This window comes from Parasteatoda tepidariorum, chromosome 3, assembly GCF_982258835.1.
Source record: "Parasteatoda tepidariorum strain Cologne lab strain chromosome 3, Ptep-v5.0, whole genome shotgun sequence".
Lineage (NCBI taxonomy): Eukaryota > Metazoa > Arthropoda > Arachnida > Araneae > Theridiidae > Parasteatoda > Parasteatoda tepidariorum.
Genome location: NC_141757.1, coordinates 107,491,433 through 107,505,945, shown reverse-complemented (window position 1 = coordinate 107,505,945; position 14,513 = coordinate 107,491,433). Strand labels below are relative to the sequence as shown.

General features: G+C 29.4%; 1 protein-coding gene across 10 annotated transcripts in view; it reads right to left on the bottom strand.

Annotated features, from left to right (window-relative positions):
* Positions 1-14,513, bottom strand: part of LOC107453971 (TGF-beta receptor type-1) — a 755,412-nt gene that overhangs the window by 129,389 nt on the left and 611,510 nt on the right. For 3 of the 10 annotated variants that reach the window (XM_043045483.3, XM_087159880.1, XM_016070996.5), the window contains one exon: positions 11,279-11,380. The exons of the other annotated variants lie outside the window; for them this stretch is intronic. In XM_043045483.3, the coding sequence (XP_042901417.1) occupies positions 11,279-11,315 (37 nt within the window). In that variant the 5' untranslated portion in view covers positions 11,316-11,380. The remainder of the gene's footprint in view (positions 1-11,278; positions 11,381-14,513) is intronic. 10 annotated transcript variants of the gene reach the window in all.

Below are 14,513 nucleotides of genomic sequence, written 5' to 3'. Positions count from 1 at the left end.
AATAATCTTATCTTACTTACATAGTCACGTTCAAAATAATAAAAAAAATCTGACACTTTGTTAGGAATACCACGTTCCTTATCATGACCGATTCACAGCGGTAATAGTTAAAAACAATAACATTAATTTTAACGTAAGAAGAAATCGTTCTTGCCTCTTTTCAATTAGTAAAATTTACTTCCTTTTATGAAGATTTCTTTTAATGATTAAATACGGTTCGAAGGACAAAGCATTTGAAAATGTGGTACAAAAGTTAAAAAATGTAGGAAAATTTTAAAGGCTCATAGAAATTTTCTCGTTCGAAGATAGTGTTTCGTCACTGGGCCAATGGTATTAATTTATATATTTTTCCAATATTTACTAGTGATTCAAATAGACATTCAAATTGACATTATTCGAAGATTTCATAATTGTAACAACTACTTTTAGATATGCTTAATATAGAAAGTAAAAATTAAACACCATAGACATTATTCGAACATTTCATAATTGTAAGGACCACTTTTAGATATGTATGCCTAGTATAGAAAGTAAAAATTAAATTAGCATGTTGAAAAACAAAAAATTCCCTAACTGGACGATTTTATAGATGTTTTCAAGTGAACTAATCGATAGCAACATTCAGATTGAAGTAAATAGAAACTAGTTTCGTTGCAAGAACTGCTTTTAGCATTACACATCAATAAATATTTACAAGTGATAACTTTTACAATATTTTTAAGTGCATTAACCATAGCTTTTGAAGTAAGAAATGTATTTTTTCTTAATGAAATGTTTATTTGAATTGGTAAATAATGTCATTTTTAAATGGAAAACCTATTTGCATCACTAGGCTTCAGAATGGAATGATTTTAATCACTGGTAAGTGACGTTGTTCCAGAAAGAATAGTTTGAATCATTTGTAAGTGATGTAGCTTGAGTTTCTAGAAGTCTAAATTTGGAAACTACATCGCTTACCTGTGATGCAAATCGATTTTTCCCTCGGAAACCTCATTTACCAGTTATTCAAATAAACTTATAATTTAAAAACTTCATCATCTACTAGTGATTCAAATAAAGTTTATTCGAATAACTGGTAAATGATCTATTCTTTTCTAAATGGAAAATCTATCTGCACAGGTAAGCGAAGTTGTTTCTGAATGTAGGTTTATTCGAATCACTGGTAAATGATGTGGTTTCCGAATGGAAAATCTATTTGCACCACAGGTAAGCGATGTTGTTTCTGAATGCAAGTTTATTCGAATCACTGGTAAATGATGAAGTTTCTGATTGTAAAATTTATTTGTATCACAGATAAGCGATGTTGTTCTTGAATGTAAGTTTATTTGAATCACTGGTAAATGATGCTTCCGAATGGAAAATCTATTTGCATCACAGGTTAGGTATGTATTTTCTGAATGTAAGTTTAATCGAATCACTGGTAAATGATGTAATTTCTGAGTGGAAAATTTATTTGTATCACTGATAAGCGATGCTGTTTTTGAATGTAAGTTTATTCGATTCATTGGTAAATGATGTAGCTTCCGAATGGAAAATCTATTTGCATCACAGGTAAGCGATGTTGTTTCTGAATGTAAGTTTATTCGAATCACTGGTAAATGATGTAATTTCTGAGTGGAAAATTTATTTGTATCACAGATAAGCGATGTTGTTTTTGAATGTAAGTTTATTCAAATCACTGGTAAGTGATATAGTTTCGCAATGGAAAGCCTATTTGAATCACCTATAAATGAGATAAAATCAGAATGAAATGTCTATTTACATAGGTAGTAAGTGATGTAGTTTCTAAACGGAAAGTCTATTTACACCACTGAAAAGCAATATTGTTGTTGAATGGAAAGTTTATTTGAATCATTGGTAAGAGATGTAGTTTATATTAGTCACATGTTAGCAAGGTCTAATAATTTTTGATAAATGCTATAATTTATCATCTGAAATATAACTATATTAAGTTTATCAGAAAATTTATTTTATCAAACATTTTTTCGTTAGTTAAGTCACATTTAAACCGCTTTGAAATAAATCTAGAATTTGTTACTCGCTTAAGGCAAAATTTAAAGATAAATTTTTTTTCTTCTTCACCTGCTCATAATACAAACTTTTTTGAAAGTAGTGCATGCAAAAATGATAAAATTGGATTTTTAAATCCTCAAAAAGAAAAGGAAATGCATTAAAAAAAGAGGTAAGTTTCAAACAAATTATTCTCCTTCCAAATGCATGTCGAGTTTACGAACGCGAATATCTTTCGAAAGCAAGATTTTTATTTAAAATAAATATTCCAAACTGTAACAAATACAGAAATAATGTGAAACTTAAAATTTTATATTCCGTGACAGCCTCTTCGAAATATATAGCTCCTTATACATCGATGCGATTGGGCAATTATTTTAAGAGCCTTTCTTTAAAAGTGGACGCATTGGTTTAACCCTCGCAAAAGCGAACATACCACCAATTCCGAAATGGAAGTTTAGTGGAAAAATTGGATTAAAAAGAGCGTAACCACTTTGCAGTTTTATTAACTGTAAAATAGCAAGAAAAAAGAAAAAAAAAAAAACAGGTCGCTGCATATTTTTTAACACCCGGAATGTTATTTTTTTTTATCGTTTTTTTAATCAATGAGGTATCTAAAGGATTTCTTTAGATTGATAAAAGCGATTAAATACATCCAGAATGCAAATTAGGTTGCTTTAAAAAACTTTTTCTGATGTGATTAATATACTTACGCATCAGTAAGTCGTTTAAAAAAAATTTAGCAAAACGCAGAGTTAATTTGAACATTTTTAATATTTTTTTGCAGTTAAAACAAGATCAATTTAAATAATTAAAGAAGATTTAATTTTTTCTTTAATTAGAATATTTACTCGTTATAAATACCACTTAATCTGTGCAAAAACATGATTCTTTTGACCGATTAGCTGTTTAAAAAATACAACATTTAAAAAAAAAATAATATGTGAAAGCTTTTGAAACTCAATAAGTTCTTCATCATGGTACGATTGATGGCTTTTATGGATTAAAGAGAATTATTTTTTTTTGTTGTTGTGTATAAATATGACGTCTATTGATTTTTTTTAATAGTGTGTGGGGTATTTGATTCACACATGAATTTATAATCCAAACGTGCGCCTACATCCACGTTGGATCATACGTACTTATTCTTTGAACGCTGTACGTTGCATTGGTTAAACGGATTGATGTTATGGTTCTATGTAAACTAGTTTTATTTTAACATTATATGATATATTTGATTTATTCATTTCTTGATTTGCTTAGTTCAACGTGGACCACATGCATGTTTTAATTCTTTTCAACAGAGTACGTTACATTTGATTGATTGATCGAAATCAATATTTAGTGTCAACTAGTACTTTTGAAAGTATGTGATGTACTTGATCTACATAGTGATTTATTTTTGAACTCGGTTAGTCAACGTGAACCGTATGCATATCTAAATTCTTTTAACGGTACATTTGCGTTTATTAACCAATCAAATCTAACGTTCATAGCGTGTACGTTACATTTGAATGATCAATCGATGATTAAATGTAAAATAGCTTTTTTAAACAATATATGATGTATTTGATCCATATTATGATTTCATTTTTATATTTGGTTAGCCCACCATGAGCTAGCCAATGTTTAAATTTTTTTAAGAGTGTACGTTATTTTACATATGCATGGATTTGGTTAATTCAACGAGAAGTGCCATGCAATTCAAAATTCTTTTAACAATGTATACGTTACATTTGATTCATTGTTCGATGTTATGATTAATATAAACTGGATTTTTTTTTAAACAGTTTGTGATATATTTGATCGAAATTATGGTTTGATGATTGGATTTGGTTACAATTTTTAGTATTGTATTTAGTTGGTGCAGTTATTAGTACAGTTGTTTGGTTAGTACAATTTTTAGTATGATATTAGGTTAGTATAATTATTAATTTAGTATTGTATTAGTGCAACGTTTCGTATAGTATTTGGTTAGTACAGTTATTAGTACAGTATTTGGTTAGAACAATTATGAGTATAATATTAACTGAATGTATAGCTGAATAGACAGGTAATCCGATTGAAAAACCACAAATAACGATGGGGTAATTTCTTCTTTAGGAAACAAACTTTCACAAAGTACAATAACATTAGAGTTAAAAGTAAATCAACTTCATTCCAATCATAATTCTTTCCGAAAATAAAATGTTCGATATTGTTTATAACGCATGACGTCACTCGTGATTTAGTAAAGAATAGTTATGATAATTTCCCAAGGACTCCTCCGAGACACAAAACGCATTATTGTGTTCATAGGAAATTATTTTGTCAATCATGATATTGTGCACACCTGTTTCATTTCAGATCTAAACACGTAAATGTGAGAAATTTAGTACTTCCGAGTCAATTTTCGAAATCATTTTTCCAAGAAAAGCGTCGCGTACCATAACACCTGCTCAACGTGTTAACCAGCGTTCTGTTTTGATTAATGTTTAGTGTGTCCAGAAGGAAATGAAAATTTATTCAAAAGTGGTCATAAATAGAGATTTCTGAGACTTCACTCTTTGGTTTGCTCTTTAAGTATATTTTATTGCACGGATGAGGCAGAGTGTGATTTTTATGGTCTCAAAGGGTTAGCAGTTTCCTGAATTAGAATTCACCGACAATGAAATAAACTAAGAATAGGTCACGGTTGTTCTGAAATTGCACAAAACTGGCGAAATAGTGAGAATAAATAGTACTAAGCATTTCAAAGAAATTTTGCGTTTTAAGTTGTTATTTTAGAATTCTTAGTTGATGGGACGTATCAGACATTGGATTTTAGATTGAAACTTATAAAAGTACCATTTTTGGACTTACATTGATAATTTTGAAACTTTAATTTTCAACATAATCTAAAAAAAAAAACTTTAGTTAAAGTATGAGATTTAACGCCAGCCAATTAAATTTTAACCAAATGTCACTGAATCTCAAACAATTGGCATTGGATCTGGACGAAATTTACGAGGTACTCAATTTTTTCGAGTTATATCTTTTATTTTAGAGTTTCATTTTCAAACACACTATAGAAAAATTACAATTAATTTAAGCGTATAGAACAATCAATTCTATTAGAGGTTCCCTAGATTGGAATCTCAGTGATATCTGGTTGATTCTTATAGTGCTCAACAGCTTGTCTCGACTACACTCTACACTACTGATGCAAAATATCCATCCAATAAACTTTCCATGTTGTTTAAGGGAAACGTCTTATAACATACGTCTGTAGTTGCGGTGTAAAATCTAGTATTGACGGGGAAAATCAAAAACATGTTTCAAATTCAAATGTAATCTAGTCTTTTTTTCTTTATCTATTTCCAAAGGCAAGACAGAAACGAATATAAAAAGGAATACAAAAACGAATATAAAAAGGAATACAAAAAAGAATAATAAATATAGAAGTAAAGCACAATTAAAAGTGTCGGAATTAAAAGCCGTAAAGTGATGCACATCGATGGAGTTGGTGTCTATTCATTGGAATTTAAAAAAAAAAAAAACACACAGGAAACAAACGTGGTGTCTATTCATTGGATCTGTTGAATTATAGAGGGTGCAATGAGGCTTTGAAAAGGCTCCAAAGCTATGCTCTGGTCATGTCCTGTCAGAAGATGGACAGCTAAAAATCGGTAAAAGAATTCCCGGCAATCTTTCGAGGTTGGGTGATCAATTTTACCAGCACAATATTAACCTTTCATACTGATTAGCAACAAACAGCTCAATTATTTGTTTAACTTTTTAACAACATTTTTCCTAAATACTGACAAGTGTTCCGTTGTCCATGGTAGATGCATCATGGGATTAATAGTGGGCTGCTTTTTCTCACCATGTAAGGCAGGTAGGTTAGTTTCACACAAAGCGTCCTTCAAGAAAGCGAACTTGAACTACAAAACTCAAATAAGGTATTGAACGTACCATATCTTTATATGATTTTTAGTGTATGCCCAGCCGAAAGTATTTTCCCAATGCGCTATATTATACAAAGAAAGATAATGCTTAATGCAAGGAAGCTGTGGTTTAAATATTTATTGTTTCCACAATAGAATTAGGAAAACTTTTAGTATTTAAACACCCAAGGAAAAAACATCTTTAAGGGCTTTTAAAAAGCGAAAATCGAAAATAAGCACCTTTAAGCACTTTTTAAAAACTCTACGCACCCTGAAACTACCCTTAGCAACTAAACGGATTTGAAGAACAACAAAAATTTCTAAACGTGGGTCCGATTCATCACTTTCAGAGAAAGCACCGCCTTTAACCCAGAGGGCACGGAACGGAGACCGATTACAGAAATAGACTTAATCTAAGGATTTTTTCCAGGTAAAATCATTCTTTAACAAGGTCGAAATACTGTAGCTAATAATTCTGTTTTATGTTTTTACTTTTATGCAATTACCGAGTCAAATTTACGAACTCCAAATCTCGCCAGGTGAAAGTTTTAAGTTAATGATACATTTAAAAATCTCTCCGATAAAAAATTTAAATGGGTGATACACTTATGCTTTCAATATGAAGATTTATTTATATCTCTCCAATTAAAAACTTGGGTTTCAATTAGTGATACTTTCTTTTGCTTTTTGTATGGCTATACATTTTAGTTTCTTCCAATCAAAAGCTTTCAGTTAGTGACGCATTAATGCTTATTAAATGGGGACATATTTATAACTCCTTAATAACTTAGGCATCCATTAGTGAAACTTTCATATACTTTTAGTATAAATTTATATCTCCCCAACTATAAACTTAAATATAGTTAGACACACTATAACTATAGTTCAAAAAAGTATCATCCAAACTACCAGAATATGGTAAAATTTGCTGCATTGTGGCACTATGGGAGCTCTAAAAAGCTCGGTAATTTTTACCGAAGCGTTTTGGTAGAATTACTTTGAGAAAATACTTTGGTAAAACTAAAAATAAATTAGGGTCTTATAAGGTCTTATGCGATAAAAGTTGGTAAATGTGGCAAAATTTGGTAATTTTATCATGGTAACTTAGAGCATTGCATAAAATCCATTTATTCGAGAAAATTTACTTTTCTGTTATGTATTAACTAAATGTGTGGCAATAAGAACTATTATGCCGAAAAATCGGATTTACGGTAAACAGTCACCATATGAACGAAAATATTACCAAATGAATAATTTTAAATAACGCATATTTTGGTTTTTAATTACTAAAACTATGTTTCCCCCTCCCCGCCAGAAATGTCATTACTATACAGTACAGTAATTTTACCAGAATTTTTTTCTCCGTGCAGAAAATTCAAAAACCATCTTTGTATATACAATGGCGAGCTAATATGATCGTAACAATTGTAGTGCAAAATAATTGAATATTAAAGAATAAAGAAAAATTTTTGTTGCATAGAATAAAAAGTATGCATATTTTCACAACGTAAAAATGTTTGTGGAATAGAAATGGAATTTGTATTTGTATTTTGAATTAATTGAACAAGGTTTCAGTTATTTTAAGTTTATTTCAATTCTCAGTCATTTTTCAAAGAGAACATTTTTACATCGCATCGCAAACATATAGAAGTAGACTTTTGTATTTTGAATTAATATTTTTTTAGAATTAGCATCTGATTCTTTAAAAAAAAAAGAAAAAAAAAAGAGCAGTTTTACATTGTAGGATGTGCAAATGGAAAGTTGGACAAGCATATTTATTTCAAAATAATTTTATATTTGATTGAAGTTCAGTAAAAAATATAATGATATAAATAATAATAAAAACCTTAAAATTAATTATGCTAACGTAAAAGTGGTTCAAAAATTTCGTTAATTTTCAATCAATCAAAAAAAAAATCAATTAAACAAAATCAATTTTAAAAGGCGATCACAGGTTACCCATTATCAAAATGGTTGTTGTCTAAAGTTCTTTAGCTTAAGCTTTTTCAGCCTCGGTAAGCTTGGCCTTGGCATCGTTTTTTTTTCTTGCTTCAACTCTAACCTTTGGGACCGTGTCAATCAGTTTGGGACCCTCTTTATTAGTGATATTCACCTCAATTAGTATTGAAAATTACCTGACATTCACCTGAATTAGAATTGAAATTGAAACAATGAAAACAAAAATATCGTGCAAATGATGAAATTCTCTTTTATTCACAACTCAAGAAGTATTTATGGGATCTCTCTTGTCCCATATCTCAAAAATAAACTCACTAACTTAAAGCATAATAAACAAAAAAAAAGAATTATGAAAAAATAATTATAAAAAAGAAAGAATTCTAAAAAAATTATCAAACGGGCAGCGTTCGCTATAGCAAAGCATGCAACGATGAAGCATGCGCACTGGTCACTATTAATCTTGAACATAGTTGAAAAGTGTGATGACGTCCAAATAAGGTGCGCACGCCATCAAACCCAAAACAACACCCATTTTTCCAATGGGTAAAAAAAAAAATTAAAATGTCCACGTATATTTTGAATAAAACCAAATGCGAATACTTTCCAGAGCAAATAAATGTTTCTTGTTGCATTCATTATGTGTAATATACTGGTTTCAAATATTAACTACTCGCTTTTTAAAATGAGAACAAAACCGACCATTAACATGCTTAAAACATTTTAAATCTATAAATAAAATATTATATTTGCCATTTTTCATCTATCATCATAAAAATTGCCTCACTTCCAAGCTATGTGGCAAAAGATATGTTAAAAATTTAGAAACATAATGGATATGAAAACCGTAACGCAGTTCAATATATCGATTTTTGGAAATCTATTTCTTGTAAATGTTAGCTTTAAAAAAAAATTGAAATTGCCTATTTGAATGATAAGGTGGTAAAGCTATTCCCAGAATTGTAATGATTGTTGAGTATTTTTGTTCTATATTCCCGAACGTGTGTATATGTCACGTTTCATTTTCAAAAATTCAGCATTTTCTGGATGCTCATACTCCCGGATAAAAAGTTGCAAAGAGGAAAGTTTCAAAGCAAAATATTTTCCAGTATTTCGAATCCACTAAACTGATATTTTCATACGCGCGCAAAAAATGTTCCATCTATGAAAAGTGCTCGGTGAGTCATGTCGGTGGTAAGTGCAAAAAAGATGGAAGTCAAAATATTCAGAATATTTTAGATTTTCTCTCACGATATCTTGAATCCTTTAAAAATGTTTTTCCTTCTTTTGCGACGATGTTTTTACCTTTCGATCAAAATGCAGATACTTTTTACAACATTTACAGAAATGTCAACTCAAGATCTGCTTTAGCAAGGGGTGGAGGAGAAACCTTGAATCTAATAATATTTAAAAATATTTACTAAGAAATTTAATAATCGCTAAAAACATCTAAGAAAATAATCTAATAATCTCTAAATTACGTTTTCAAAAAAATTTAATAATCTCTAAAAATATTTTTAAAAAAAACTAATTGTCTCCAAAAATATTTTCAAAGAAATCTAACAATCTCTAAAAAATAGAAAAAAAGAAATTTTTAAAATGCGACCAACGAAATTTATACCATGTAATGATTAAATATATATTTTATTTATTTGTGGTAAGTAAAATAAGACATGCCATGCATTAAATTCGAATCCTGCTCGGACGAATACACCAGCAATCTATTGCAACGGTACGAGGAAAAATAACAACAAAAATATAAAAAAACAATATTATTAATAATCAATATGTATAATTCTTTTGAATGGGAAAACGCGAACAACAGCCTATCTCTTTCCCACTCCCTTATAAAGAGCGAAAACAAAAAAAAAGATATGCTCATGAAAGAAATGAAGTTTCAAAACAAACTAAAGAGTTTCACCGGAAGTTAATGTTTATCGAGTGGCGTTTCCTGTTAAAATAAGACTTCTGTAGATGATATCACTTTCAAAAGATGGAGTTTATCTTTTCATAACATAGTTTGGTTTATGAGTTTTAGAGATAGGCCGGAACGGGTATTTTGGAGAAACAGGTATCAAACCTTGCAATAATATATAAATAACGTCTTACAATACAATAAACTCAATCAGTATCTTCTTTTTAGTGCATTCAAATAGTGCATATAATTATTTACACTATTTGTTTAGAAATTAAAATCAATAATTAATTGATAAGGGAAATCTTAAATAAGTTTCATAATTTCAGGAATTCTAAGTTTATAATGGATAATTACTTTTATTAAAATTATATAGACACAAAAAATAGAGATAGCAAAGTAATGTACGAAAGAATTCAGATAACTGTTTCCGAAAGCCTTTTTTATTTATATCAAAATATCATCACCAAATTTAAAGTATTCGGTACCTTTCGTTTTAAATCGTTACTAAACTTTGAAGCAAATTTAAAGTTATAAAAATTAAATGCTATTTTGTAATTAATAATTTATAATTAACGGTTTCAAAATAAGTTAAGAGTAGGGATATCAGTTTATCTATACTTTTTGTAACGCCTTCATATCTCATTTTATGGAAACAAGACGTTTATTTAAAGTATGCTACTAGTTTTGACAACTTTCTTTTAAAAATATTATTATAAAAAACTAGTTTATAAGTTTTATTGCGTGAAAAAACGTATAAAACTATAAAAAAAATTAATATAATTTTTTTTTTTTAAATCATCAATTTTAGGTAAAAATAAGGAATTTTTTTTGCATATAAGCAAAAACTGATTTGAGGATTTTATCTAAATGGCTATTAATTATGTTTTGAACTACTTACTATCTTAAAAGCAAGTGCATATACAACTGAGTTAGAGATCAATGTAGTAAAAAAAGCAAATTTTTAAAAATTTCCGCTCGCGTCTTTGCGAAAAAACATGCATAAAAAATGAATTTCTACTTTTTTCTCTTAGTCTGTAGTTCAATACACGTGTATTATAATCAAAACTGATGAAAAATTGTAGACAATTATTTAAAATACAACATGAAATACTATGTTTAAGATGGTGTAAAATGGAAAAAAAAAAAAACCTGAGTTTGAGATAAACGCATTTAAAGATTTAAAATCACAAGTCTATCCAATGTTTTCACCTTGCACAAAAACTACTACAACTTCGTAAATAATTGGAGTACAAACAAAAGTAAAGTATTTTTAAAAAGCTACCACTACAGTAATTCTATATCTATTAACTCAATTAAACTCAATTTGAAAACTTCGCCCAAAATCATGATGTAGCACTAGTCAGATACCTTAAACCGATCTCTTTACTAAATAATTAAAAAATAAATACAATAAACCAATATTTAAAGTAATAATTGAAATTTAAAACACAATAAAAAGTTTATAATAAAATTATTAATTTCATCTCACCATCTCGCGTGACGATTTCATTTATAAGCAGCATCATAACTTGTCTTCACACAAATGGGGTAATAGCATGAATGGGGTAATAGCATTTGCAGCTTCACTTACCTAAAATAAAAATTATATGTTAAGTAAAAGCATTTTATATTTTATTTTATAACCGTCGTTGAACAGCCGACCCAATTTTTTGGGTCGGCTACGATGTCAACTAATCGTACCTACGATTCAGTTACGTAGCCTTGTAAATTCGAACCCAATCCAGAAGACAAGGGAACTTCTACCACGAAAACCTCTCACGATTAGCCTGACGGCAAACGGACTCTAACCCATGATCCACCTACCACAGAGAATATTTTACGCATACACGGATGCGGAATTCGAATCGACCAGCCATCGCAGGGATTCGAACCCGGTTCACATCATTAGAAGGCGAATGCCTTAGAGCATGGTTCCCTCAAAGTTTCGGTTCTCCAGTTCCAGATATATGTCATCCCAAGGTTCAAAAGAAGAGCTTCTAGGATTGCTACCGCTCCCAGGGCAAACTCGTGGAGAAGTTATAGCAAATGCTGTGCAAAAATGTCTAGAAGACAATGGAATTGATATAAATAAAATCGTTTCTATAGCAACTGATGGAGCCAGAAGTATGTCAGGAATACATAGAGGGGTAACATAAATTTTTCAGGAAGAAAACCCCCCCCCCATGAAATTCTAACGTTTCACTGCATAAATTCTTCAAGAAGCGCTTTGTGCCCAAACATTTCCGGCCGAAATAGTTGAGTTCACGAAGTTGGTAATTAAGATTTTAAACAGCATCTTGGGCCAAACCACTCGACCATTGCCAGTTTAAAGAGTTCCTTGAAGAAATAGATAGCCAGTTTTCTGACCTACTTCTGCACAATAATGTGCGAAGGCTTTCCAGAGGTAAAGTATTGCAACGTTTTGCTTTGTGCTTGAGTGAAATAAAAACATTCATCAATGAAAAGAGCATAGAGCATCCCGAATTTGAAGAAGACAAATGACTTAAAAAATTCAACTTCATGGTAGATACCACAAGGAAATTAAATGAACTAAATCTAAAAACTGCAAAAGAAAGGGCTACCCAGCCTACGCCTTGCTTGAAGTAGTTTAGTTCGGGGAAAAAATGACTTCTTTTTGTTGAAGACATGGGGAGCAGTAAATAAAAATCTAGAGTCGCGCTTGAAACTTAAAACAACAAGTTATAAGACTGATTTTATTAAACTTTCGAAAGGCATGCAAAGCCAATGCTCCCATTGATGTAACCATCTATATTTGTGTTTTTATATAAATAAATATTATTCCGTATTTAAAGCTGTTTATTTTAAATCAAAAATATATAAGCAAACACTATAATATTACATCGAAAAATTTTAATGGCTCTTTAAAAACTGGGAAATTTTGTAATTTGTAACTTTTGCCTCTTCCGTTTCCGACCCCTGTTCTGAGGTATGATTAAATTACCAAATTTTACTCTATTTACTATCAATGTTATTATATTTACTACCAAATTTTAGATTTACTATTACATGTTACAAAAATAATTTTATTGTTAAGTTACAAATTTGTTGCTACAGTTACAGTTTATTGCTATCAGTTGCTACAGTTTATTGCTATTAAGTCATTATCAAAGTGATTCGGTAAAAATTACGGAGCTTTTCGGTGTTCCCACAGAGCCGGAAACACGATAAATTTTACCATATTCTGGTAGTTTGACCATACTTTTTCCTCAATGTAGATTTAATAAATAAATAATAGGAAGAGAGGGAATTACATTCACTATTAATACAACAATATATTAAGAAAGAATTATAATATCTAAAACCACAACTGTAAAAAATAAAAAATTGGACTTCGTCAAAATATTATTTTTATTACTTTTTTTGTTCGTAGATTGCATTTAAAAAATATTTCATTTTAAAATTAGGCTCTAATTAAGCTGCGTTCTTAAGCTTTAAAAATGGAATTATTATTATTTTTTAAATGTAGTGGAAGATGCATTTTTCAATACAATTGTTTAAAGAGCGTTTTAATAAATATCTCCATAAAGTTTCATAAAAACTTATACCTCCTTAAATAATTTTTACAAAACTCAGTATGCATGTTAGTTTGTATATGTAAAGCTGTCTCACCAAAATAATTATGTTTCTAGTATAATAAATACAAAGAAAGTTTGTTTTTTAAGTCCGTTGTCCTTTTTTATGATTTCGACACAAAAATATTGATTTAAAAGTTTTTTTTTTGTTTTTTTATTAAGACTTAATTTTTCAATTATTATGTACTTCAATTCATGTGAATATTATTAACCGTACTATGATTAAATTCGCGTAATTTTTTTAAAAATAAATAACAGCAACGGGAATTGCACTGTTTATAAAAATACCGTCTCTAATAAAATTTAAGTTCTTATTTTCAATGAAAATACAGAAATCATACTAAGCTTTGCGGAACTTTAAAAAATAATTTTATTATCAATAAATTTAAAAAAAAAGGAATTAACTACGAAGTTTTTCCGGTATGAAGTACTATTTGGAATACTATTTGAATAATTGTTATTGAAGAACAATCTATATTATATAAAACGCTAATACGTACGTATGTATGTATGTATCAATAAAACCGATGATATTTCTTTTCTCGCGCTGGCAACAGTTTTCATTTTTAATTGATTGGATTCGGCGCGCAAGAGCACGTTGTGAGCAACCAGATAACAATAACCAGAGTGAGCATTATCAGGTTGTTCAATTCAGATTCATGCACTAAAAACATGACAATATTTAATTTAAATTCAATTAGGAATTAATTAATTAATTGAAGTGAGAATGCTTTAAAAGGCCGCTGTTGAATTGATATTTTTCTACTGGGAGCTACCTAAACGTCTAAAAAACGTTTAAGTGTTTGTATTGAATGCATTGAATTTTTTTTATATTTCGCGTTTATTTATGCATTGAATTTTCACGCTTTAAAATGCAGAATATTAGTGAAGCAATATTTGATAATTTATTTTGCTAATATGTTTCTTATTCAGCTAATGTTTTGATTTTTTCACCATGTACAATCTAAATAGCTAATATACTTTTTTAAAAGCCAATATGAACATTGGTAGAATTCTTCTACATAAGTACAATACTATGTCTTTGATGATAAAATACTATGTCTTTGATGATAAAATACTACGTCTTTGATGATAATATATTATGTCTTTGTGCTACAACATTGTGTTCAT